This window comes from Stigmatopora argus, chromosome 14 (genome assembly GCF_051989625.1).
Source record: "Stigmatopora argus isolate UIUO_Sarg chromosome 14, RoL_Sarg_1.0, whole genome shotgun sequence".
In the NCBI taxonomy this organism is placed as follows: Eukaryota; Metazoa; Chordata; class Actinopteri; order Syngnathiformes; family Syngnathidae; genus Stigmatopora; species Stigmatopora argus.
In genome coordinates this window covers 13400534-13424514 of record NC_135400.1, presented here as the reverse complement: position 1 = coordinate 13424514, position 23981 = coordinate 13400534, and the positions used below count along the sequence as shown (strand labels likewise).

The 23981-nt window shown below is 38.6% G+C and overlaps 6 protein-coding genes across 10 annotated transcripts in view; all 6 read left to right on the top strand.

Moving 5' to 3' along the window:
* Positions 1-309: 309 nt before the first annotated feature.
* dcaf7 (ddb1 and cul4 associated factor 7) lies at positions 310-3801 on the top strand. 2 transcript variants are annotated; one of them, XM_077619844.1, is made up of 7 exons: positions 310-701; positions 1318-1476; positions 1656-1767; positions 1830-1948; positions 2023-2232; positions 2366-2483; positions 2723-3801. In XM_077619844.1, the coding sequence occupies exons 1-7, from the start codon at positions 564-566 to the stop codon at positions 2896-2898; spliced, it is 1032 nt and encodes a 343-aa protein (XP_077475970.1). In that variant the 5' UTR covers positions 310-563; the 3' UTR covers positions 2899-3801. The 2 variants fall into 2 exon arrangements, with proteins under 2 accessions (XP_077475970.1, XP_077475971.1); XM_077619845.1 differs by having other exon boundaries at positions 311-701; positions 2726-3801.
* Positions 3802-4111: 310 nt separating this feature from the next.
* Positions 4112-7279, top strand: rusf1 (RUS family member 1). Of its 3 annotated transcripts, none has more exons than XM_077619107.1 (14): positions 4112-4190; positions 4279-4427; positions 4495-4572; positions 5036-5150; positions 5221-5266; positions 5363-5395; positions 5482-5587; positions 5813-5914; positions 6108-6178; positions 6254-6438; positions 6514-6571; positions 6646-6707; positions 6773-6949; positions 7020-7279. In XM_077619107.1, exons 2-14 carry the CDS (start codon positions 4281-4283, stop codon positions 7103-7105), a joined length of 1266 nt encoding a protein of 421 aa, XP_077475233.1. In that variant the 5' UTR covers positions 4112-4190; positions 4279-4280; the 3' UTR covers positions 7106-7279. The 3 variants fall into 3 exon arrangements, with proteins under 3 accessions (XP_077475233.1, XP_077475231.1, XP_077475232.1); XM_077619105.1 differs by having other exon boundaries at positions 4119-4190; positions 4276-4427; XM_077619106.1 differs by lacking the exon at positions 4112-4190 and having other exon boundaries at positions 4197-4427.
* A 272-nt stretch (positions 7280-7551) lies between these two features.
* On the top strand, positions 7552-9849 carry LOC144088605 (uncharacterized). The gene is made up of 10 exons (XM_077619116.1): positions 7552-7929; positions 7995-8196; positions 8275-8304; positions 8392-8586; positions 8721-8771; positions 8853-8885; positions 8952-9185; positions 9244-9347; positions 9490-9655; positions 9718-9849. Exons 1-10 carry the CDS (start codon positions 7865-7867, stop codon positions 9766-9768), a joined length of 1131 nt encoding a protein of 376 aa, XP_077475242.1. The 5' UTR covers positions 7552-7864; the 3' UTR covers positions 9769-9849.
* Positions 9850-10111: 262 nt separating this feature from the next.
* Positions 10112-12884, top strand: LOC144089122 (elongin-B-like). The gene is made up of 4 exons (XM_077619998.1): positions 10112-10431; positions 11661-11795; positions 11919-12027; positions 12110-12884. The coding sequence occupies exons 1-4, from the start codon at positions 10429-10431 to the stop codon at positions 12220-12222; spliced, it is 360 nt and encodes a 119-aa protein (XP_077476124.1). The 5' UTR covers positions 10112-10428; the 3' UTR covers positions 12223-12884.
* A 1040-nt stretch (positions 12885-13924) lies between these two features.
* Positions 13925-15485, top strand: LOC144088764 (uncharacterized). The gene is made up of 4 exons (XM_077619417.1): positions 13925-14012; positions 14099-14431; positions 14975-15084; positions 15282-15485. The coding sequence occupies exons 1-4, from the start codon at positions 13943-13945 to the stop codon at positions 15366-15368; spliced, it is 600 nt and encodes a 199-aa protein (XP_077475543.1). The 5' UTR covers positions 13925-13942; the 3' UTR covers positions 15369-15485.
* Positions 15486-17005: 1520 nt separating this feature from the next.
* Positions 17006-23981, top strand: part of LOC144088209 (septin-9-like) — a 41024-nt gene continuing 34048 nt past the window's right edge. For both annotated transcript variants that reach the window (XR_013304831.1, XM_077618522.1), the window contains exons 1-2: positions 17006-17559; positions 22378-22440. Coding sequence is in view for 1 of the 2 variants with exons in the window: in XM_077618522.1 (XP_077474648.1) it covers positions 17538-17559; positions 22378-22440 (85 nt within the window). In the remaining variant the exon portion in view is untranslated. The remainder of the gene's footprint in view (positions 17560-22377; positions 22441-23981) is intronic.

Below are 23981 nucleotides of genomic sequence, written 5' to 3'. Positions count from 1 at the left end.
ACGGGCACCAGGTGGGGGTTACCCAAAGCACCATATTAGATTCGGTAATATAGACGATTATCATTTATTATATATATTTAAAAAAAATAAAACAAAATGTAAAATCTGTAATGTTTTTTAGAGCTATGACTACATTTCTATTTGTTTTTACCAAACGTTAGAGTGACTTTTGCAAAAAGTACATTAAACAGGAACATGCGATATAGGTAAAAAGGTCATTAAGTAAAAAGCTGACAATTACATGTTAAATTGATTGTTGCTGTGATGAAAACGGAAGTTTCCCAAAATAAATATGTTTTTGTTTGAGGGCACAACCGGAAGTTGACGAGTCGTCCGCTAACTTAACCGTTTTGTCGTTGTAAACGAACGATGGCTGACATTCTTTGTTGACACAAGTGGACGGCAGATTGCATTACAAATCGTTTCGGCGGCGTGAAGGCGACCATTATTTTCATTTATCTTAGTTATTCTCAACCTGGGTACAAAATTGGCCCCGTTCGCTTTCATAAGGGGACTTAATTCGCGGTTAGCTAACGCGAGCGTGTTAGCTTCGCTCCGCTAGGATGTCGCTGCACGGCAAGAGAAAAGAAATCTACAAATACGAGGCGCCATGGACGGTGTACGCCATGAATTGGAGTGTTCGACCGGACAAACGTTTTCGTTTGGCGCTGGGAAGCTTCGTGGAAGAATACAACAATAAGGTGTGTGCATTAAAAAAATGGATTGAGATCGTTTAACAAACCCGGGCTAAAGATAGTAACCCCGAAAAATGCTTATGCTAGTTTTGTGCAGCGTAGCACCGACGCGGGATAAAACCATGACATTTAGGCATCTCCTAAGCATTACTTTTCACCTTAATTTTAAACTTACTAACGCAATTCCTGTAATGGTCGTGTAAATACACTTTATAGAGCTGTCCAAATGTATTGCATATCATGTTTAAGGAGCTTTATTGTGACGTATGAATATGGGGAGCAAGTAAAGTTACAAATGCCTATTTTTGATATGAAAATGGGATGAAACCCCGTTTTTTAATCCTAAGTTTTATTGTTATAAATATAATGACAGTATACTGTGGGTCTCGAGACAAAATGTTCAAAGATACATGGTTCGAAATATTTCAGGTTGTTTAAAATGATGCTTTGCTTAAAGTATTTTGAGATGTTCCAAAACATGCTTTTTTTGCATTGTATTTTGTTTTGTTTATAATGATCAGGTAGGGAATAATGACTTGTCTTATCCGATTAAGCAATATTTTAAGCAATTTTTATTTGTGTTAGTGTGGATATCAACTGTATATTGTTCCTTTGGGGTCAGGTCCAGTTGGTGGGGCTGGAAGAAGAGAGTTCGGAGTTCGTGTGCCGGAACACCTTTGACCACCCGTACCCCACCACCAAGATTATGTGGATCCCAGACACTAAGGGAGTCTACCCAGACCTGCTGGCCACCAGCGGAGACTACCTGCGGATCTGGAGGGTACGCCTCATCTATTAAAACACGTTTCTAGTCAATACACGTCAATTCCGAGATATAAATTGCCATTTCAAGAGATGTTTGTATCATAATAGAGGCTAAAAAACATTTTTTTTCCAAAGTGTATGACAAATAGGGCCATACAAAAGCCAAGGTAGCTTGATCAAATCATCCCATTGCAGGTCAGTGACACAGAAACACGCCTGGAATGTTTGCTGAACAACAACAAGAACTCCGATTTCTGTGCACCGCTCACATCCTTTGACTGGAACGAGGTGGACCCCAACCTGCTCGGTAAGAACAAGAAAGAAAATACCAGAAGCTGGCTCTTGTAGCCTAACAATCTTCTTGTGCAGGCACATCCAGCATCGACACCACCTGCACCATTTGGGGTCTGGAGACGGGTCAGGTTCTAGGCCGCGTCAACCTGGTGTCGGGACATGTCAAGACGCAGCTCATCGCCCACGACAAAGAGGTAAGCACCATCTCCACCTAGGCGGTTAATACGTTGAATTCCCTTTTAGAATAATGTCATCCTCTTTCCCGTAGGTCTACGACATCGCCTTCAGTCGGGCCGGTGGCGGTCGCGACATGTTTGCGTCGGTGGGCGCTGACGGCTCGGTGCGTATGTTTGACTTGCGGCATTTGGAGCACAGCACCATCATCTATGAAGACCCTCAGCATCACCCCCTGCTGCGCCTCTGCTGGAACAAGCAGGACCCCAACTACTTGGCCACCATGGCCATGGACGGCATGGAGGTCAGTCACACACTGCGAAACAATGAAAAGAGATTTTGCTAAAATACCATCACTTGTTCAGTTTCTTCTACGAGAGCTTTTTAGCCACCAGTATGCCTCCAATAAATTATTATTCTGTTTTTGCACGTCAAAGGTTGTGATTCTGGATGTCCGTGTGCCATGCACACCCGTTGCTCGTCTCAACAACCATCGCGCCTGCGTCAATGGCATCGCCTGGGCGCCGCATTCCTCATGTCATATCTGCACCGCTGGTAAGTCAAATATCTGCATGTTTTTTTGGGGGGGACACCAATGAATACATTCTAGCTAGATTTGTTGTAAAATATTGTTGTTGTTTTTTTGCAAGTGTCTTTAAGTGGAAGAATGTGAGAGTATTTTTTTTTGTTTACAGTTACCAAATACTCATTTACCAAGTCACACAAATGTGGACTTGCGGTTAAAACAAGACACATTTTCTACCTCTCGTTTCTTTTTTGTCTTCCTCCCGCGGTAGCCGATGACCACCAGGCTCTGATCTGGGACATCCAGCAGATGCCGCGCGCCATCGAGGACCCCATCCTAGCGTACACCGCCGAGGGCGAGATCAACAACGTGCAGTGGGCGTCCACGCAGCCCGACTGGATCGCCATCTGCTACAACAACTGCCTGGAGATTCTGCGTGTCTGATGGGAAAGAAGGGTTTTTTTCTCCCTCTTCTTTTGCGGACTCAGAACGAACTGTTTGGAGTGGACGTACTCCGCAATAAGCCTGGCTTTTTTTTGTCTTTGATGCCTTTTCTCCTCTTCTTCTATGACTTTTTTTGTGTTCTAGCTCTTTATTTATTCTAGTACCGAAGCGCTTCAGTTCCACACTGACAAAAAAAATAAAATAATAGTAATTGTACCACAAGATATGGGCGTTAAGATTATTTTGGCGTTCAGAGTCTATTTTCTTTTTTAACTACATTTTAATGATTTAAAATGTATTTTCTTGAAAAAATCCTTATCAATATTCTTTCATTTTTGAGGGGAGTGATAACTGACTAATTTGGCTTCTGTCCTCATTTTAAAAAAGTTTTAAATGTGTTTTTCTGCCAAAAAACTGCCTTCTAAATTGACATTATCCCCAGAAGATATATGACTAGAATCTGGTACTTTTTAAAAAGGTGTCCATGATATTCCTCGGTCTCGTAGTGGTTGGAACTGAATATTTTGACGATATTTGTGGATCTACATTATTTTGCTTGTGCTTGTTGTGAGATTCCGCTGTGTTCTTTAACCGGTGGTACAAAGATCTCGACTTTTCACTCCAATGTACAGCAGCATTTTCAGACTTTGTTCAATTCTTTGTAAACTATCGCCCTTTTATGTCTCGCTGTGCCAGAAAAATTGACTAGTTCTTTCGTCTCGTTCTGCATATTGAGGTCGTGTCCTTGTAGCATGCCATTACAAGGCGAGGAAAAAAATTGTACATAAATATAAATATATCCATTTAAAGATGTCGAATAGCAAAGTGATCAAGTTGTAGCCTTTTTTTTGCATTAGGTTTCATGGAATTTTCTCTTATAATAAATTGTATTCCTCCACGTGACTCATTTTGTCTTTATTATTGGGGAAAATGACTTATTTCTTTGTATTCAAAATAATTTAATCAGCATTGTTTTTAAGCGTATATTTATAACAATGGATGTCTTTTGTCACTATATAGCCAATCAGGACACGTGAGTCAAAAAAGTGGTATAAACAAAAACAACAAAAATTCAAGTTGTATAAATTTAAGTCTATCATCAAATTAAATAAGTGTACGTTGTCGTTGTGCTTTCTTAATGATTTAAAACGTTTCCAGCAAGTTAAATCGAGTTTATACGAAGGATTGCGCCTCATCAACAACTGGACGCATTCATTTTACGTCATTAATCTTTTTTCAATGGGAACAAAACACGGAAGTGGGCGGGGAAACCTCTGCTTGACGTGTCGATGGTAAAGTATACAGCAGAATTTGCAGTTGAATTACTATGCAATAGAACTACTGTACGTACATTTATATAAATTTATGTCATAATAGCAGAAATGGAGCCCCACGTGGAGCTTTTAGCCACGGAGAGGTACGGCAGTGGCGAGCCGTGGAGGTATCTAGCAAAGGATGGACGCATGGAGAGGAGAAGGGACAGCAGGGAAGCTGAATCGAGGGGGAACACATTGATTGCTGTTTTTAAAGTAAGAACGCCAACGAGAACTTAAGTTTCATTAAAATTGTTTTGACGTCTCGCTTGGTGTACTCTAGAGCGTTTTCCTACCACAAGGCTATCCGGAGAGTGTGAGTGGAGACTACTTGCAATATCAATTTTGGGACACTGTGCAGGTACTTTGAGTTTGAATTAAACCTACATTCCTTAAACTCAGGAAAAACGATTCCTTGAAAATCTATCATCTCTTTTTTGAATTATTGATGTATTCTCAAATTGGAATACTATCTATTTGCCATTTTTGGTAAAACTTGTATAATTGATGTGGTTCACTTGATTTCTCCATGTTGGCTAAGCACACATCTTGTTTCTGTTTTTATAAGATTTTACACTTTAATTAAAAAATTGGGGCCCCCTGGCTAGAAAAAAATCTGGCAAATTAGCTGCCCCAAAATGCCAGCACAAAACAACACAAGCATCAATGAAGTTTGTTGATGCTATCTAATGGTGGCATGTCTGAATCTCATATATCAACCATAATTCTACCTGCAAAAAAAAAACAAAATACTTGAATTTTTTTATTAAAAAAAATATTATTTATACTAAAATCCTCCGTGGGATCAACATCTTTCTCCTCAGGCCTTCTCCAGCTCTCTGTCAGGAACGCTGGCCACGCAGGCATCACTCAAGGGTGTTGGTGTGGGAAACAAGGAAGCCACGGTTGCTGCTGCCACAGTTACTTGGCTGCTAAGGGGTAAATAAAACGGTAATTACAATGTCCATGTTATGTTTATAGCCTTTAAGCTTCATGTGTTTCTTCTTAGATGGAACCAGCATGTTGGGGAGGATCGTCTTCGCCTGGCTTAAAGGGTAAACTCAGCTGTTTGACTTTCAAACTGAGCCACAAATGTTTCCAAAAGGCTCGCTCCGGAGTTGTTTTGTTATTAATCCTATTTCTCGATTTAGGAACAAGCTAGACTCTGAAGCCAAAAAATGGAGGTACTGTATTTTAAGCACCCAAATATTTTTTCCATCCTCATTTATTTTATTTCTTTTTTTTAATTAACTAAATGTTGTTTGTGAAGACTTGTTGCCGACATTCTCAACGACGTCGCCATGTTCATGGAAATCCTGGCCCCATTCTACCCTTCTTGTTTCACCTGGATCGTATGCACGTCAGGGATATTCAAGGTATATGGGATATAATTCTGAATATCAACATTTCACCATTACTTTGATAAATTAGATTGGTCGGTGTGAAAATGTTATTTGCTTTATTTTTCCTTTTTAAATAATAAATATCTAACCTATTTCTATAAATGACACACAATCTTCATTATACAATACAAAAAGTTGCTAAAAATGTCATTACTGATATTATATATATAGTTAATAGTCAAAATATGTCCTCTATAGTCTGTGGTTGGCGTGGCGGGCGGAGCCACCAGAGCCGCCTTAACCGTCCATCAAGCTCGCAGAGACAACATGGCCGACATCTCCGCCAAAGATGGCAGCCAGGTCCTTTTAAGGTTTCAAAATATTCCTCAGTGGTTTCATGAGTACCATTTTATTTTAAAAAATTAGTACAAAAGCTAAAGATGAAACTTTTGTTAAAAACGCAGACCATAACATTGACATTGCACTGTGACAGTTTCCATTAAAAAAATATCACAGAATCCTAAATAATAGACCATTGTTGATGTCATTCCAGGAGACTTTGGTCAATTTGGCTGGACTCCTGGTTAGTTTGATCCTAATTCCACTTGTCACTGACAACCCAGCGTAAGTGTGAAACAATGAAATCTTAATCCCAATCAAAATATTTTTGCTTAATATTTCCACTCTCTTACCTGACAGTCTGACCCTCATCCTGTTCTTCCTCTTCACCGCCCTCCACCTCTTCGCCAACTTCAAGGCGGTACGTTCGGTGGTCATGGAAACGCTGAACGAAGCCCGGCTCGCCATCCTGCTGCGCCAATTTCTGCGAGATGGGCGTGTCCTTACACCACTGGAAGCCAATCGGAAGGAACCTGTTTTTTTGGGTAAAATATTGATTGATGATTGTATAGTTTTGTATGAGGTGTGTGTGTATCAATGTTTACTTCTATTTTATCCAGAATTTAGAAAAACATTGTCTATCAGACTTGGCGTGAGGCTTCAAGAAGTTGTCCAAAGGTAATCCTCCTTCAAATTTGTTTTAATTTTCAGGAATGATAAAATTTCACACATTTTGATATCATTTTTAACAGCCCAGAGGAGTTACGGTTGGCTATGAAAAAGGATGCACCCTTCTTACTGGGAATCAGAAATGGTAATAATAAGTTTGCTTTAAAATGGGCCCTATTTCAATCTGGATGAAATCTTTGTGTCATTTAGGTTGCGTAGGAGTGTGTTTGGCAGTTGACGCGCACACACGAGATGAAATTAAAGCAATGTGTCAAGCTATTTGGCTAAGTGATTGGTTGAGCGCGACAGGACAGAATGAAGGTTTTGAGGAAACGCTACACGAAAGTTACAAGTTAATGGATGCTAAGTTTGCCCAATTTTACAAAGGTGAGCCACATTGTCAACAACATCTGTTTATACAGGTTGTGTTTAATAACTGGTTGGGTGTGATTGACAGGCGTGGAAGCTGCCGGATGGGATTTGACGAGAACAATGCTGGACTGGGATGAGTGGAGGCTTGAGTGGAATCCCAAATTCAGATGAAAACAACTACAAGTCCCATAATGGGTGTCAAACAAAAAGTAAATCTCACATTCTGTCAATCAACTTTACAGCATTCTGGATGGTTGTCTTTTGAGTACAAGAATAAATGTTGTTTTTATTTTTTGTCAAAGTCGTTGTTATAAAAAAAATACAAAAAGGAATAATTGTCCAACATATCACATGCTATTTTTTCTTTGTGCAATTGAGGCAGCAGTACAAATAACGTTTGGTCATACATTTTAGGTTCTTACCTTTTTACAAAACAACAAAGGTGAATAAAAAATAAATATTTCACTAGATTTGTCTTTGAATATAGTATAGTACTTATATACATATACATGCATACTATCGAGCAATGCTTGCAATCATGATTTATCCTATAAGGGGCGTTTTAGATCCTAAACAACCTTAAATAAGATAACGAAGAAGAAAAACATCCGCCAATGAACGCTTTCCGTCAAGCTAGGATATTCCACTCAAAGCAGAGATGGGTATATGCTGACTTTTCAAAATATAATATAGAATTACAATGTTCTGGCCAATGTTACTGGCTTATAACCAAATTTACTTTTAAAAAAATACGACATAATGTTTAAAATTATGGATATTTTGAATGCATAGACTTCTATTCCAGAGATTCCAATAGTCTTATTTTGAAAAGCGGATACTTTTGCCACTTGCCAGGCAGTAAACTTGACAGATGTACTCCAAAACAAATTCAATTTACTACACGTTTCTTGTTGTAAAGTGAAGCTCCAAATGGGTCGTTACAAGTGTGTTTACGAGTGCGAAAGTTCCGAAGACGCCGACGAGAAGTATTTCAAGTAAGCCCAAAATACGCCCTTTTCCGTTTGCATTGGGGAGAAATTAGAGAATGTTTATTTTGCAGGTTCCCGCTGTGCAATGAGCGACGTCTGAAAAAATGGCTGGCCAACATGAAGTGGAAAGACTGGACTCCTTCTCGCTTCTCTGTCCTGTGTAGCAAACACTTTGAGGAGCAACACCTTGACCGAACTGGCAAGTGTGTCCAGCTTCGGGAAGATGCAATACCCACCCTATTTCTGCCCCAAGACGAGGCCAGCAAAAGCAAGGTTTGTTAGATATCTAACATTTTAATTTCAATACGAAATATTTTCAAAGAATAAATACTGTGACTTGTTTCATTATAGACGCCCAGCACTCCAAGAGGAAGAAAAAAGGTGACGTTTAATGTGACATGTGTCAGAATGACTGTCCCTGCTGGACTGTTAATAAATCTTTTTATTTCATTTTGGGTTTGGCAGTAGATCACCACCACGGACTCTCAGATAGGGTCGACCACAGCCTCGATGACCACAAAGCAAGATGTCCCGGATGAAAAAGAGGTGGCGGACGTGAAGCTGGAAATGCAGTCAGGCAGGTGGATGATCATCATGGACAAAAGCCTTGTGAAGATCACGTCCTTCCCGCACTTCTTTCACGGAGATTACTGCACTAAACAGGTCACCAGAAATGAGGATAATGTCATCATATCCATTTAAAGCATTGTTTCGATTCTATTAGAGTATATTAAAGGCAGTATTGCAAGTACTACAAGTAGCAATAGTTTTACACTCATTTGTTTTGCTATCAACAGGATGTTCAGTGGGCGCCTGACACAGATGTGGTGATGACTTCAACTAAGGAGGTTTGTGATTGGTCATCGGCAAGGGATGGAGGAAAATCTTAGCAGGACATTTTATCTGATATTTTGATGTCTCCTCCACAGACGGATGGCCTAAATCCTGCAAATGTGATTGAGGTGATTATTAATCTTTTCATTCGTTTAATAATATCCAGAAATCCTAAAGTGACTGGGGGGTATCAGGTGACTTCGGCATGGCAGTGGCTGGGCCTGGATGTGCGCGGGCCTCTACCGACAACGCAAAATGGGCACAAGTACTTGGTGACTCTATGTGACTATTACTCAAAATGGGTGGAGGCGGCGGCCGTGCCGTCTTTTCTAGCCGTGCACGTCGCCCGGCATGTGGCCGAGGCTCTTGACCACTTCGGCTTACCGCTGAAGATCCTCTCGAGGCTGCCGGGCGATATCATTGGCCAGGTATGTGATGGAAACATCTTGAAGGTGAACTGAGTAAGGACATCGTGCATCACATCAGATCAATCGAGAACTCGCCAAACAGCTGATGACGGATGTGGAACTCGTGGTCCAGCATCCGCAAACGGGTGCCGCCGATCTAAGCACGCAAAACATGATTGACAGGTTTGTATTAGTAGGGATCACTATTAATACTACTTTTATGCTGGGTTTTTACACTTGGAGAGGAATTATGTTTGAATTTGGGGTATGAAGTTTTGTTTTTAAGCGAGAAGAACATTTTTGGGGATATTTTATTTTCAACAAGGATGGTGAAAGAGCTGGCAGATGAGCATGAGACCGACTGGGATGTGTTCCTTCCAGCTAAGGTGTTCGCTTTATGCTTTCAAGAACATTCCCAAAGCAAGAAGAGACCATTTGAGCTCCTTTGCTGCCGTGAATCAGAATTACTCCAGTCTCCACCTCCACCACATGTAAGTTTTTATATCTAAACTTAAAAAAAATGATTCTAAAATGCCCTTCTCCTTTTCCCCAGTACACAGACACGCAGATCCAAGAGAGTGCTCTCCTGGTCCGATATGTTTAAGTATTATTCATCCATGTAATTATTAATGTCTGAAATTTTTCCTTGGTATGAAATAAAATAAATAAATCTGAAATAAATGGAGTGATAATGTCCATACAAATTAAATGTTCTGGCAAGCACAGCCATTGTGTGCCTAGTGATCTGGATAGTTACACCTGCTGATCAAAGTTGTAACTGCACGTTTGTCAAACACGGTTTGAGAAAAAGCTTCACTTAAAAAAAACAGTAATATAAATTTCCCAATGATTTTTTTGTTATCGACATATTGTTTTTACGTTTAGCTACGTGAGACGTCACTTCACGCACTCAACGCTGACGTCACAGAATGAAATCTCCACGAAGGACGCGTATTTTGTGCATGAATGTACAGGGTGCGTTCAGGACGAGGCGGACTAAGTATAATCTCGCTTTTTTAAAATCTGCATTTCTCCCAAATTACATATCATTAGCACGTAATCGTATTAGCGTTAACTGAAAACTGAAATTTAACGGCTGCCAAGGTTTAAACGTGCGTAGTTTATGAGGAAGCCCCGCGGCCATAAGGGCTAACGTGGAATTTTCGACGTTGAAATCTAGGATTTAAACGCCACATCAGCTGTCGCTGTGCAGTTGAGGCGATTTTTACCCTTTTTCCCATCACTGTGCATTCGACCACAAGACATGGTGAGTGCACGAAACACTGATTGCCTTATATAGCTTGGACAACGTGAAAGAAACTATTTTGGTTTGATGCAGAATCGGTTTAAAATAATATGGTTTTTAAAATAACAGCAAAGAAGGAAAGACTGTCGCCAAAAGCCGACGACCATAAGAAGGCTGGCTTTGTTTAGCAACCAGGAACGATAGCTTGTCACCCTTTTATAGTTGATTAAAACATTAGCCAATATTACTTTATAAATCCTTCCTACGTGGTAATATTACACAATAAAAGCGACGGGTTTCCTGTTGTTTTTAGATGAACATGTAGTCAATACACTACCCGGAGACAGACAAAACTAGCTGAAGTTGTCAGTTTAAGAACGCCTCTCTTTAATTAAAGGTTATTTGAATAGACGTGGTGTTTGTGTTGTTACTATAAACCTTTTTGAGGTTTTAAGAAACAGTTTGTAAAAATAATTTGGAGATTACGGCTGCTTTAAAGTTGCCGCTGTCTGTGTGTATGTGTGTTAACCTTTGGCTAAGCTAAATGTAGCTCGTCACGATCCCCCATTTAAACATTTTGGGCCACAAAGCATTCCCCAAAGAGGGTTATTTTTCACGACCAACAACCCTTAGTTGTTGATTCAGCTAACGCTTTGAATGTTAAATGACATAACAGCTGTCGTTGCTCAAGTTTTCCCTGCCGTGTGTGCCGACTGCGCAATGTTAGCTATATGCTAAGCTAATTAGCATGAACTTCGGTACTGCCTTAAACACTAAGCTTTCCCTTAAGATTGTTGTTGTGCTTTTACTTTCATTCAAATAATGTATGAGACCAAGTTAATTGCATGACTGTTTTCTAAGTAATTATATGGACTCTTGATTAGGATCTTTTTTTTATACAGAGATTCAAATATTGCCATGTTGAATTATTTAGGTCTATTTTAGTTAAGTGAAATATTTTAAAAGTAAAGCTACTCACCAAATGACTTAAGGCTAAGCTATCAAGTTAGTTCATGGTAAAATTACAAGCATTTCAGGCCACTATCAGTAAGACGTTTTTTGTTTAAAAAAATGGTTTTATAGTCCAGCTCAGTATTGTTCAACGATTAACGACTATACTTGGTTTTCACTAGGTTTCAAACAAAATTGCTACTTGTAGAACCGCTTAAAACTTAACAAGGCCACTTGCATTTTTTTTTTAAATGTACTCAAAAATGTGTGTCATGCAATCCCCATATTGTGCTCGACAGGATGTGTTCTTAATGATCCGGCGCAACAAGACAACCATCTTTACCGACGCCAAAGAGTCCACATCTGTGTATGAGTTGAAGCGCATCGTGGAAGGCATCCTCAAGAGGCCACCTGAGGATCAGAGGCTTTATAAGGTGAACTGAGCAAGAGTGAAGACTTTCAATCTTCAGCCATTCATGTTTACAAACCGATCGACTGCAAACCACTTAGATAGATTCACCTAACAGAAGGGTGACAATGTTATTTCGCATGGCCAGGATGAAACGGTACTGGACGACACTCAAACGCTTGGAAACTGCGGCTTCACCAACCAGACGGCCCGGCCTCAGTCCCCTGGAATTGTGGGCTTAGCCTTCCGACTCGGTGGTAAAACAAACTTTTTTTTTTTGCCAGAGCGTGCACGTGTGCGGCAAGCGATCTTAAGTTCCCCCACTTGTCTTCTCCTCAGATGATTCATTCGAGCAGCTGAGGATGGAGTCCTTCTCCACTCCCCCGGAGCTCCCGGACGTCATGAAGCCACAGGACTCGGGCAGCACAGCTAACGAACCGGCCGTTCAGTGAGAAGGGGGCGGGATGCGGGAAAATCCACAGGAGCGATTTGGGGGGGGGGGTAATTAGGGAAAGCGGACGACGAGATCTCCACCTGGACAGAAGCAAAAAAAAAAAACGGGTTGTTGTTGTTATGTGAGCGAGCGAGCAAGCGGTGCGTTTGTGTGCATGCTAGAAAACGTCACAGCCCAGACTGGTCGCAACACCTGCTCAACTCCAAGCATTGTACCTCCTATTTAATTAATTATTTACTTTAGAGCAATCGTTAAGCCGCCTTATGTTATTGTTTGCATTTTTTTTGGTTTTTTTTGGGGAGGGGGGGTACCTAAATGGCTTCAATGACGGCACCGAGCAGGAGAGACCTTTTTATGCTTGTTAGTATTGGTTAAACTCTTAGTAGGATTTTACTCCTTTCTTTGGCCCAGAAAGTTTAAGAATACATCAATTGTGATCATTATTAACAGTTATAGACCATTTTTATCCCATCAAACAAACAAATGTTTCATACCAAGGCGAGATATTTAGGATGAAAGGTGTGTGTGCTTATTTTTCCCCTTTTGAGTCCCACTGTTTACCCTTCAATCTTACCAGATCAAAGTTTTTTTTGGCTTGTATTCTATTTATACATTCATGCAGATTTTTTTTTTCCTCAAATAAAAATTAAAAAGTCCAAAGTGTTATTTATGGCTAACACATTTGGTGCAGCAACAAAAAGCTAGGATGAAAAAATGCAGCTAATGTCATAAGAATGAATTCAATAATTTGTTTTTCTTGTTCTTTTTTTCTTGCAACATATAGCAAGCCCTCTTTATTCTTTTTTCCCCCCCCAAAACAAAAAAATCACAAGAAAACCCATAGACAATTTTACCCCAAAGATGTTTTTTTGTATTTATACAAGGAGAGCAGTCAATAGCATCATAAAATAGTTGCAACAGTCCCCTACAAAACAAATATGTACACAATAAAGCCATAGTACTTATGTCATACTACAGTGGTAGCTTGAGATATGAGTTTATTTGACCCACTTAAATCTTATAGAAATAGGCTACTATAACCTCATTAAAAAAATAAGATACACTATTTATCTAAATATGCTGCTATTAAATAACATTACTTTCATGGTAATGAATGCCACTGGGTGGCAGTCTTAGTTATATATGTAGATAAAAAGAGTATATATACACTGTACTCACAATTACATTCTGTAACTCAATAGGATGCAGTAAAATCAGCATATTTTTCCCAGAATATATACCACAGAAAAAATTGTGTTGACTATGATTTTTCATATATGTGTTCCTAAAATCATAACAGCATCTTCACATAACTTCTCACAATACAGTGTTGTTCTTTGGGACCAAATACTTTCATTTGGAACTGGCCTGGCCACGAAAACGGAAAATATGCTTCCAAATATTGAAATTCCCAGTTCAGATAAACACCAAATACCACAGCAGTCTTTTCCTGCTTAATTTTGCAATTAAAAAAAACCTTTCCCTTTCCCCTCATTGATATCAATACTATAATAAATTATATACCTATAACATCAAGGTGCAATCACCTATTTTTTGCCTTTATGTTGTGTTTTCAATAATAAGAGCACTATATCCTTTTTCTAACGGGAAAAAAGCATGTCTAGTTAACATCAGGTGACAAATTTCTCAGTATTTAAATGAGGTGGTAAGACGGGAAGACATACAGATGCATTTCCTGATGTCGCTTTAGACCTCAGATGATGTCTTTTGCATCCTTAGGCTTCATCAGCATCCTGTGTTGCTTCTACACAACTCAGGCTGAAAATGGTAAGACTGACACGGCGAGAAAAAAAATTAAAAATCCCCAATTTTACAAATGGAAATGAGACAGTATCATTTTGTGTCTTCCACAGTGGAAAACAAGGAGGTGTTATGGAGAATTGTTGGCGAATCGGCGTCCATCCACTGTAGACATGGTCGACTGAATTCAACCATGACTTTGTCTCGAGGCCTCAAGAAGGACTTTCTGGTCCTCAATATACATGAGAGTCAAAAGGTAACCATTCATGAGGACTTCAGCGGCAGGCTCCGTGTGGATAGAGACCCCCACACCGTGACTGTCCACATGTCAAACTTGACAAAAGAAGACACAGGGCCGTATTGGTGCGGCTACGAATGGTTTGACGATGTCAATTTGGTACAACGCAAAGCTGCAGGAGAAGGGTCGGTGCTCCTGGTCATTACAGGTGGGCGTTTTTCCACTTGACAATATGAATTTTATGCCTAGCCAGAAGTCGCAAAAATATACTGGGACAAAGTGGTGGTCTTTTTATATCAGATATTTTGAAGGGGTGGCCTGCAAATCATGATTTATTATCAATATTCATATACAGAGTTCTTTGTTTTATTAACTACTGACAGTTATTTGTTTGTGGAGAATAGATAAATAGAATAAATACAAAAAAAATCATGTTTTGAGGGAATAGTTCATGAAAATATTGTATTGTACAGTACTTTTCTATTTTAAAGGTGTTTCAAAAATGTTTTTATTTAGCTTTCCTGAACATGTTTGATCAGTTTGGATTAATGATAAAAATGATTGTTTACTTGTTTTTATGTAGAGTTGGTGTGCTTTCAAGTTAGCGATTAGGGAAATGGATATTTATAGTCACCTGTTGCTAGGCAGAGTTCATGGGATTTATGAAATCACCCATAAGGCGATAAAAAACATAAAACATCACTTGATTCTGAGCAGAATTCATTCTTTTCTTTTCAAATTCTTACATCAGAATTAGCTAAAGATAAATGTGACAAAAGCATTCTCCTGGCGACCATCGGGATTTTGGCTGCTGTGCTAATTGGAGTCTCCATTGCCTTTCTTCGGTGGATCATACCCAAGGTACGTATGTCTTATTATTTATTCATCCGGAACTAGCAATCAGTGGTGTCATTTTGTTTAGTTTTTCATTTTGAATTCAAGTTTAACAAAATTGACACTTAGGGCACAACCTTGGATATTGTCAATTAAGGCTGCACTATTCACTATTGTGAGATACTCTGTATTTATGTAATAATGACCCTTTATGTCATTGCCAGATCCGAAAGAGGCACGAGAATTACAAGACAAATAATAGCGTGTCCAATGAGCTTTATGAAGACATGCGTGGAAGACGGCGACCTTAAAGACGCCCCTGTTAAGCCTACATTTGCTTTGTGTTGTTTACATGACTATTGAGAATTTCATTTGGCTAAATAATATACGCTATTAACATAGGTTTCGTTTCAAATATATAGTAGATGAGGTTTAGTGTGTAACAATTACAGGCTGACTGAAACAAACTTCAGCAAAATGTATGGAACAAAAACACAAAAAGTTTATTTTACAGCATGTAGGCGGCAGAGAAAGCTTGTTATTAATTCTAAAAATGACCTAGTTTATAAATAATACAATGCTGTACTGGCCAAAAGTAGGAATACAACCTTGACATTTTTTTAATGATGTACAAGAAATCATAAATCATAAATCAGGGCCTGTCAAATGCAAAAAAAAGAAAAAAATGTTGTAAATGAAAATATATAGGATAAATAATAAGGATAAATGTGACAAAATATTAAAGGTGCAAATGAATTTCATTGTTCCCATAGTTTTATTTTATTTTTATATACACGTGTATTTTTTTAATATATATAAATATGTGGAAGTCAAGTGGAACAATTGGGAAAGAAAACAATTTCTCATCATTAAACACGCGCAGTGCATTGCATAAACTAGTATAATCCATTAAATGTATAATTCCTAATCAAAATTGAGCAATATTCTCTGAAGAAAAACACCTTTCATTTAAAAGTACAGGTTTGTGTAGACTCATAAGATGTAAACAGTCAGCTTCTTGAACACTTACAGTAATATAATATAATATAAGACTGCGCACATCTGCTTTGAGGTGCAAAATATTCTTCCCAGCGCTAAAAAAACACAGGCTAGTTTTTGACTCAACGCGTAAATGTCACGAACTAATTTTGCAAGCGTGCATGGAAAAAGATGTGCTTTTGATTCTGGTGCATTTGTGGCCACAAAGTGTGATTTCCTAAACGTGGCTATGACATAAAAGCTTTGAAGCTTGTGGGCAAAGTGTCAAAACAACATGTAACAAGTCATCTTTAGGCAGAAAAGCGACATGAAAGATGCGCGCTTGACAGCCGAAGGCCTAAAAACATCATTACCGCAATGTTTTTTTGTATGTGTGTTGAGGTGGGCGCCTTGATGCATGCAGCAACTTGCAACAGGAAATGGCAAATGATAATGCTTATGTCAATTTGAGGGAAATATACTTTATGTGAGTGATAATCATCAGTCGAAATAAAAAAGGAGGACAATTGGAAGTTGTTTTCATGCCAGATACAGTCTTAAGTGTGTAATAAAATAACAACACATATTAATGAACATATACATGTAGGGGGTGCTGGAGCTTATCCCAGCCAACTATGGGCACCAGACAGAGAAATTATATGGTATTCATAGTATACTAGTAATTGAATAGATCACTCTTACAGGTGCAGAAACTGTAGAATAAATTAAAAATGATGTTGTACTACCATCATATTTTATACAGTAAAGTTACAAGATAATGTAATAGTCAAGTGCTGAGCTTTACTATTAAAAGGGTATGTTTAAATAAGTCTTAACTAATAACCATTTGACAAACAACAGTTGTTGTGTTCTGTGAGGCTGTTCCAACTACAACCACAAGAGGGCAGTGAAATTTATACGGAGCTCCCAAAGAAGAAGACTAACGCAAATTAACTGCAGCTTGTATTGGCTTACTTTGTTTGACCTTATGGCATTAATATTTACTTTTGTTTTGAAACCTTGACGAAAAAAACAGAATAATCTAAAATAAGCCGCAAATTGAGAACATTTAACATCATGCAATCCATTAGGCATGTTTGCTATTCAAGTCATTTTAGTAGCCATCCCCTTTATACCAGGGGTCAACAACGGGGGTCCTCGGGGTCATCTATCCAGTCCAAAGACAACAGACATCATTTTGTACCTTATCTGTCTTAGGTAAGGCTCCAAATGTTGAATAGTACAGTTTAAGAGCCAAACCACTCCCGCACATGCCGTATGGGCGTGCGTCATGACTCAGGAGTGCAGGTGTGATTGTCTGTATAGTGTCGTTTCCCCCCCGCTGTCCCTCCAAAGAGGTCCACGGTCCACTGGGATACACCCTCAAACTTAACATAGTGCAAGTGACGAAAAAAGACAACAGAGGAAAGACATTTTCAAGAAAAAATATTCAAATAAACTATTTTTAAAGTCAGTGACCAAAGGACAAAACAGCTGCTGCCATGAAAAAAGCATCATACACAGGTAAGTGTGTTGTGGATATGTTCAAAAGGTGTGTGAGATGTTAGATTATTGAGAAGATGATAGCATTTTTGATTCAAAATCGATATTTTGGGGAGAAGGTTCCAAGCATGGGTGTGGTTACAACCCCTCACTTGCATGGGGTGGGCTCCAATTGAATGACATCATACTAAATCATTAGGTACACTGATATGATATAAATATGCTAAAGATAGTGCTCACTTCTGAAATGTTCATAAATGCTATTTGATTGTTTTCCTTGTTTTTTTCCCTTAAAACTTTACTGTAAACGTCAGATTTACCGATGGCTTGATTCGTATGCGGTAAATATGTTATTATCGATAATCATGGTAATTAGAGCCACTAAATGGTGCTTTATTGGAAGTGAGGGATTTTTTTGTAACACACCACAAAAATGAACAGAAATGAGCTGTTTACTTTTGTTCAGTGCTCATCTTAGATTTTCCGCAATCCTACAAATTTCCCAATGTTGACAACCATTTTATGAGGAATAGAGTACAATTCTGATTATTCCGTTTTAAAACTTTGGAGACATTTTACTACGATGCTACATGAGCAGAGAAGTTTTTTCATGTAAATTGTGAATGTATGATAAATGTAACTGTGGTAGTTCTAGTTCAAAAAGCAGTGGAAAAAATTGACAGGCTTAAAAAGAAAGGAATCTCCAAATAAAGACGGTCATGTCCCTCATTAGCCCCTTGCTAATTGTGTATGTCCATCTTCCTCCCCTTTTCCTCTCTTTGCTATAGCACCTGTGCACCTCCTCTTTTTTTTTCCTGTACTGCCTAATCTGTCTCGCATCCGCCGAGCCTGCTCGACTTCCTCTTTCTCCATCTAAGCTCCGGCTCAGTCCAATGTACACAAGGTCTATCCTGCGGAATGCCTGGTTTCCCGGGTCCTCTTTCCAGTCTTTTCCATTGGATCCCAGTGCAAGTTGGATCATGCCACCTCTCGTGGATGCGCGTGCGGGTGTCACATTCCTTTTATGGAATCGTATAATAACAGTGTGTGCATGCATGTGTATTGCTTCTTTCTATTCCCTTGGTATGTGTTTTTTTTTTACATACAAGTGACCTGACATATTTTCGACCCAACCGCCACTCGCGCTATTTTTTTAAATATATTTTTTCTATTGACACAGAAACAAAAGTGCTCTATTGTGGCAGTGAACTTAATGAACAAGAAGTAGTTTCTTCAAATCTTCAAATAAGATGAGGAGATAGACTCAGCATGGCCACCAAAATAGAAAACAACAACAAAAAACATTTTTTAGGGGAGTCTATTTTTGTTCATTTTTTGCAAAAGTTCAACATTTCTCATCAGAACTCTCTGCATAGCCCAAAAAATGCGAATAATAATAATAATAAACCCCTCCTGCACTTTTCTATGGTAATTTTTATACATTTTCTTCTGGTCTCACAATGTTAAAACGAGGTTGCACAAAAAAAAAACATAATTAGGCCATTCAGCAAAGGGGGAAAACTTCCAAATAAGCATCAGTACACCCCTAAATGTAGAAAAAAAATCAATCTTAATTACACCAATTGCTTATTTTTGAAAAATATTGTGAGGCTCATATACACAAAAAACAATGACAACATGTTTTAGAGTTGCGCAATAAATATTTTGAGGTCATGGGGCATTTTGGGTCTTTTTTTGTTCTTTTTTTAAAGTCTCTCCTTCCTGTGTTCTTTGTGTCATTCTCTTCCTAACAACCGCTACAACAGTATTCGCTTCTTATATGAATAAAAGAAAATCAGAAGGTCCTTTCTTTAACTCGCAATTGCATTGTTAAAATGCAGCATTTTCTTCATCTGGCCTGCATTATTCCATATTTGTGACAGCACTCCCTCCACCGCTCTGGATGAATGAGTAACCTGAATGAATAACAGTCTTAAGACACGCGAGAACAGAGTCCCGATTTTCCACGTCGCCCTCTTGGCAAATGCCTTTCCGTTCAAACAAAATCCACCTTCTTCTTCAATGGCAACACTGTAAATGGCCGTCAAGCTATTTGTATACGGTAAGATAAAAGTCAAGGTTTAAATGATGTGTTGAGACATATTTACCTTGTCATCAAGCCCGACATGCCGATGGACGGCCTAACCTTCAATTTGACTTCCTCCAAGCCGTTGAGTAATAGGATAACATGGGAGGGGGGAACGGGGTTGGTAGTCAGTGAAATGAGTACCTAAGAATTGTCGTTTATTTGTTACAAGGAAGCTTAATATTTTGAGATTCTGACAATTAACCCGGCTCCTATTTTTTTTAATTTTTTTTTTACACTTAGTATAACGTTCAGTTGTCTTTTTCGTGCTCTAACTGCAAAAAAGGACCCTTAACAAGTCAAAAGCATGTCGACACACCTCTTCAAAGCAGGCACATAAAAGGATATCCGTGAATACGTGTATGACACACGCTAAATACATGCTTCCCGAGGGAGGTTTCCAGTCATAAAACACGACAGACGTCTAAAATGACTTGAAGAGGAAGTCTGATCCTTATCTTTCTTATTGATGTTGTTTTATTGGATGTTTTTTTTTAAACTTGTGGTTCCCTTGATTCATGTGTACTCGTGTATATTTGGATTGCAGAAATGTGGGTGTGTGCAGCCGTGTAGTTGAGGGTCAAGACTGAAATCCTTCGTCAATGAGTGCGAGCGAGTGTGTTGTGGGTTTGTTTTGGTGCGGTCCTCACTCATTTGGAATGTATGTGGCGGGTAAAGCGCTTACCCGGCTAGGAAAACAATGTTGGAAAAAAGGGCCGTTCATGGGAGACTTCTGCGTGTCTTGCTTGGTTTCCCGCCCGTTCATCGTCTGCACTCGCTTTTCTCCTTCAATCTCTTTTCCCTTATCTTTATCTGTCTGTCACTCGCCTCATTTGCTATATATATATATATATATATATATATATATATATATATATATATATATATATATATATATATATATATATATATATATATATATATATATATAAACTTATTTATTAAATATTTATTTATGTCTTTTCTGTGTCTGTATTCTTACCCTCTTGCTACTGTGACAATGAAATTTCGGGAAATACGGGATGAATAAAGTTATCTAATCTAATTAAATCTAATAGATGACAACAAAGAAATAGACTGTAAATGCCTCGGCAGTAGGTACAAAATAGTTTTGTTAGCGCATTATTGAAGACACACATACACAGATTTTATTGCGGGCCAAGCACATAAAGACATATCGACAAAATAACTAACTGTCCGATGGAAGTAGACTTTGGCATGTGTGGCAGCGTTGTTTGTTCAGTGTGTGAATCGGTTTGATTGCTTTTGTATTTCAAGTACACAACTAAGTGCTGAAGCCACCTGGCCCCCATCACTTAGCAGGTGACATGTTTGTCCAGGCCATGCACTTGACCGCTCATGTTCTGCAAATACCCTCGCGCACGCACGCCTAGGCAAAGTACGTATAGCAAAACACACACTTTTTTGCTTGCCAAAACTGGATGAAGCGCTTCCCCTCACTTCAACATAGTTTGTAGGCACCAAGATTCACAAGCAAAAATGCTTAATTAATTCGCTTTCTGGACCGCTTACCCACACAATGGTCGCGGGGGTGCTGGAGCCTATCCCAGCCAAATATGGACATTTTAAATCGGACAAAGCTATTGAATAGGAGAATAAATATTTAGGAGATGAAATCATTTTTGGTGAAAACTATGCCACTTTATTATGTAATTTAAACATAATATTTGGACATTAGTATAAAATTCAATGCACAACATGTTAAAGATGAGCATAAATGGATGGAGGAGCTGGAAAAATAAAAAAAAGTATTTATAATTATAGAATAGATTATAAAATAATTTTATAAAAATATAATAAAATCTCATAATTAACATGATACACTAATTCTGGGCGACTTTTCACAAAATTTTTAAGGTCCATTTCAGTATTCAGGCTTGATTTATATGTTTCTCAATCTGTGCTCGTTATTGACGATATGAATTTCAAGCTAACGCTGAATTAAAAAGTTTCACCTGACAACCACAGGTGTGCGGTCATTGAAAATATGAATGATTTTTCTTCCATACACATAAATCCTGCCTTTTATTCTTCTTAATCGTGTACTTCCGCTGACCTGGGCTATACGTGACGTTGTCTTAAGGCAAACATAACCGTGTTGTTTTGCAAATCCCCCTTCAAGAGAAAAGAGCCATAGACTTTTATAACCCATTGAAGTTGCGCAAAAAGTGTGTTTTGTGCCGGGATGTATGTTTTTGTGACTTCAGACAAGACCGAGCAGGTGTGCATAGTCTTCTCACAGAAATACATACCAGGCTAATACTGCAGATGTACCTCTTTAACTTTGTCTTTTTGACTTTTGACTGACAGAAACACATTAGCGCCTTGTCACTCAGTACTTTGCCCTCCGTTTAAACCAGAGAAACGCAGGCGGCGGTGTCTTACATCACCCCTGTTCCAAACAATACCTTATCGCCAGAGTGTTTTAATTCCAGATGCCGACGACACCGGTTGCTTTGATGCACCATTAATTGTAGCCAGGAGCAAGAAATAGCAATAAAATATTGCCGTGTTTTCTTCTGGCTGCACCTGCATCCTGTCAAACCCTGCCTGGTGAATTATACAAGTGAACGATTGAAGTTTATTGTTGACAGTTTCCATATTTCTGGGAATTGTTTCAGTCAATGGAGGATTTTTTGGGGGAATTTTTTGGCTTATAGATGACAGTACTATCACAAAATTTAAAACATAGAATTCTGTGGTGGTGAATATGACAAATTGTGTGTTTACAGCAAGGTCGTCCAGCGCACGGTCAAGAAGGACGGAGAAAGATGGCTCCAGTATCCTCAATTCTGGTGAGTACAGAGTTACTGACTGTTGACATTTACAGCCTTTTTCTTAGCGGTGATGTCATCTTATGCCAGTCTCGGTCCTCACTGATTGTCCCTTTCATTTTTTTACGTAAGTCACTGTCGATGACCTTTAGCGGCAGTAAGTTAAAAGCCCGGAACCGTCTTCTGCGTAGATAAGAGACAACAGATAAGTCTTTGTCGGTAGCTAGATAGCTAGATAAATGAAGTGTAGCTGCTCGTAGTGTACACACAAAGGGCTAACACATTTACTACTTTTAAAGATTTCTAAGCGTTTAGACGACGGTCAAGTTAAATAAGAATAAGAATGTCAAGCGACAGCTATTTAACCACAATTGGTGCAGCATCATTTGTAGACCATCATCCAAAGCAATATGCGAGGTCAATCCTCTTCTAAAAAGACTAACAATACTGCCGCCTATTGATTCAATCGTAATATTCTTGTTCTTATTTGTCTCTATGACTATATTATACTGCCCTCAGGTGGTCTAGGTGCACGCACCAGAGGGTCTCCTCAGTAGTGATGTGAATCATGTATTGGAATTTTGAGTGTCATGAAATCATCAGTTATTGCCAATACAGTGAATGTGCGTTATTCTCAAACATTTATTTTTTGTGCAGAGAGAATCTTTTTCAACTACAAAGAAATGCACATGTAAACATTTACAGATTATTACCGTACATGAAGATTATGGCAGTGTGCAATTCAGGATGTGAACTCATCCCATAAACACTGAGGCTGATGGGACAGCATGCTCATAAAGTTGTTTTTTGTTGGGGGGTTTTATGCATTGTGGGTGTCATCAGTTTCTTTGAAGTGTTTGAAAATTACATCACCGGAATTAGCAGGTCATGTTGTGTTTATTGGCTTCGTAGTTTAGATTACTTTGGTAATGAATTGGTTTGTTGTTATTATTGGTTTATTTTGGATTAATGGCAATGAAGGCTCATGGAAAATGACATTGACATGACAACACGTAGAAAGTGAAATGTGATTGGATGGTGGGGAAAAGAAATCTAACAAATTTGGTACTTTTTATTTTTTTTCAAATATTTTTATTTATTTTTTCATCTACTGTTTGTGGAGGAAAATGAACAACTCACCAATGACTATGTCCCTTCCCTTCTTATTTTGATGCCCCATATTTGCATGCACTCATAGGTTTTGACCACACAAGGCCAGTATAATGCATTTTTTTTGCTGTTGTTCAAAACTGCAAATTGGAAAAGGATATTCAACAGCACATAATTTTGCAACTTATGAACATTCACTTCTGAAAAAAATATTGTACTTGAATCGAGAAAAGATTGACTTTTATTCAATTGTGCTTAACAAATTAATATATTGATCCACATTGATTATGTTACATCAAGATCTCATAAGGGAGAGCGAAGCAACAACTTATCTATTACTATTTTGGCCTTTTTCCCCCACAAAAACTGTTTTTCAACAAATAAAATATTAGTTTGTCTACAAGAAAAATCTGCGATTAGTGTGTAAAAACTGCAAGATACTGGCAAAAGAT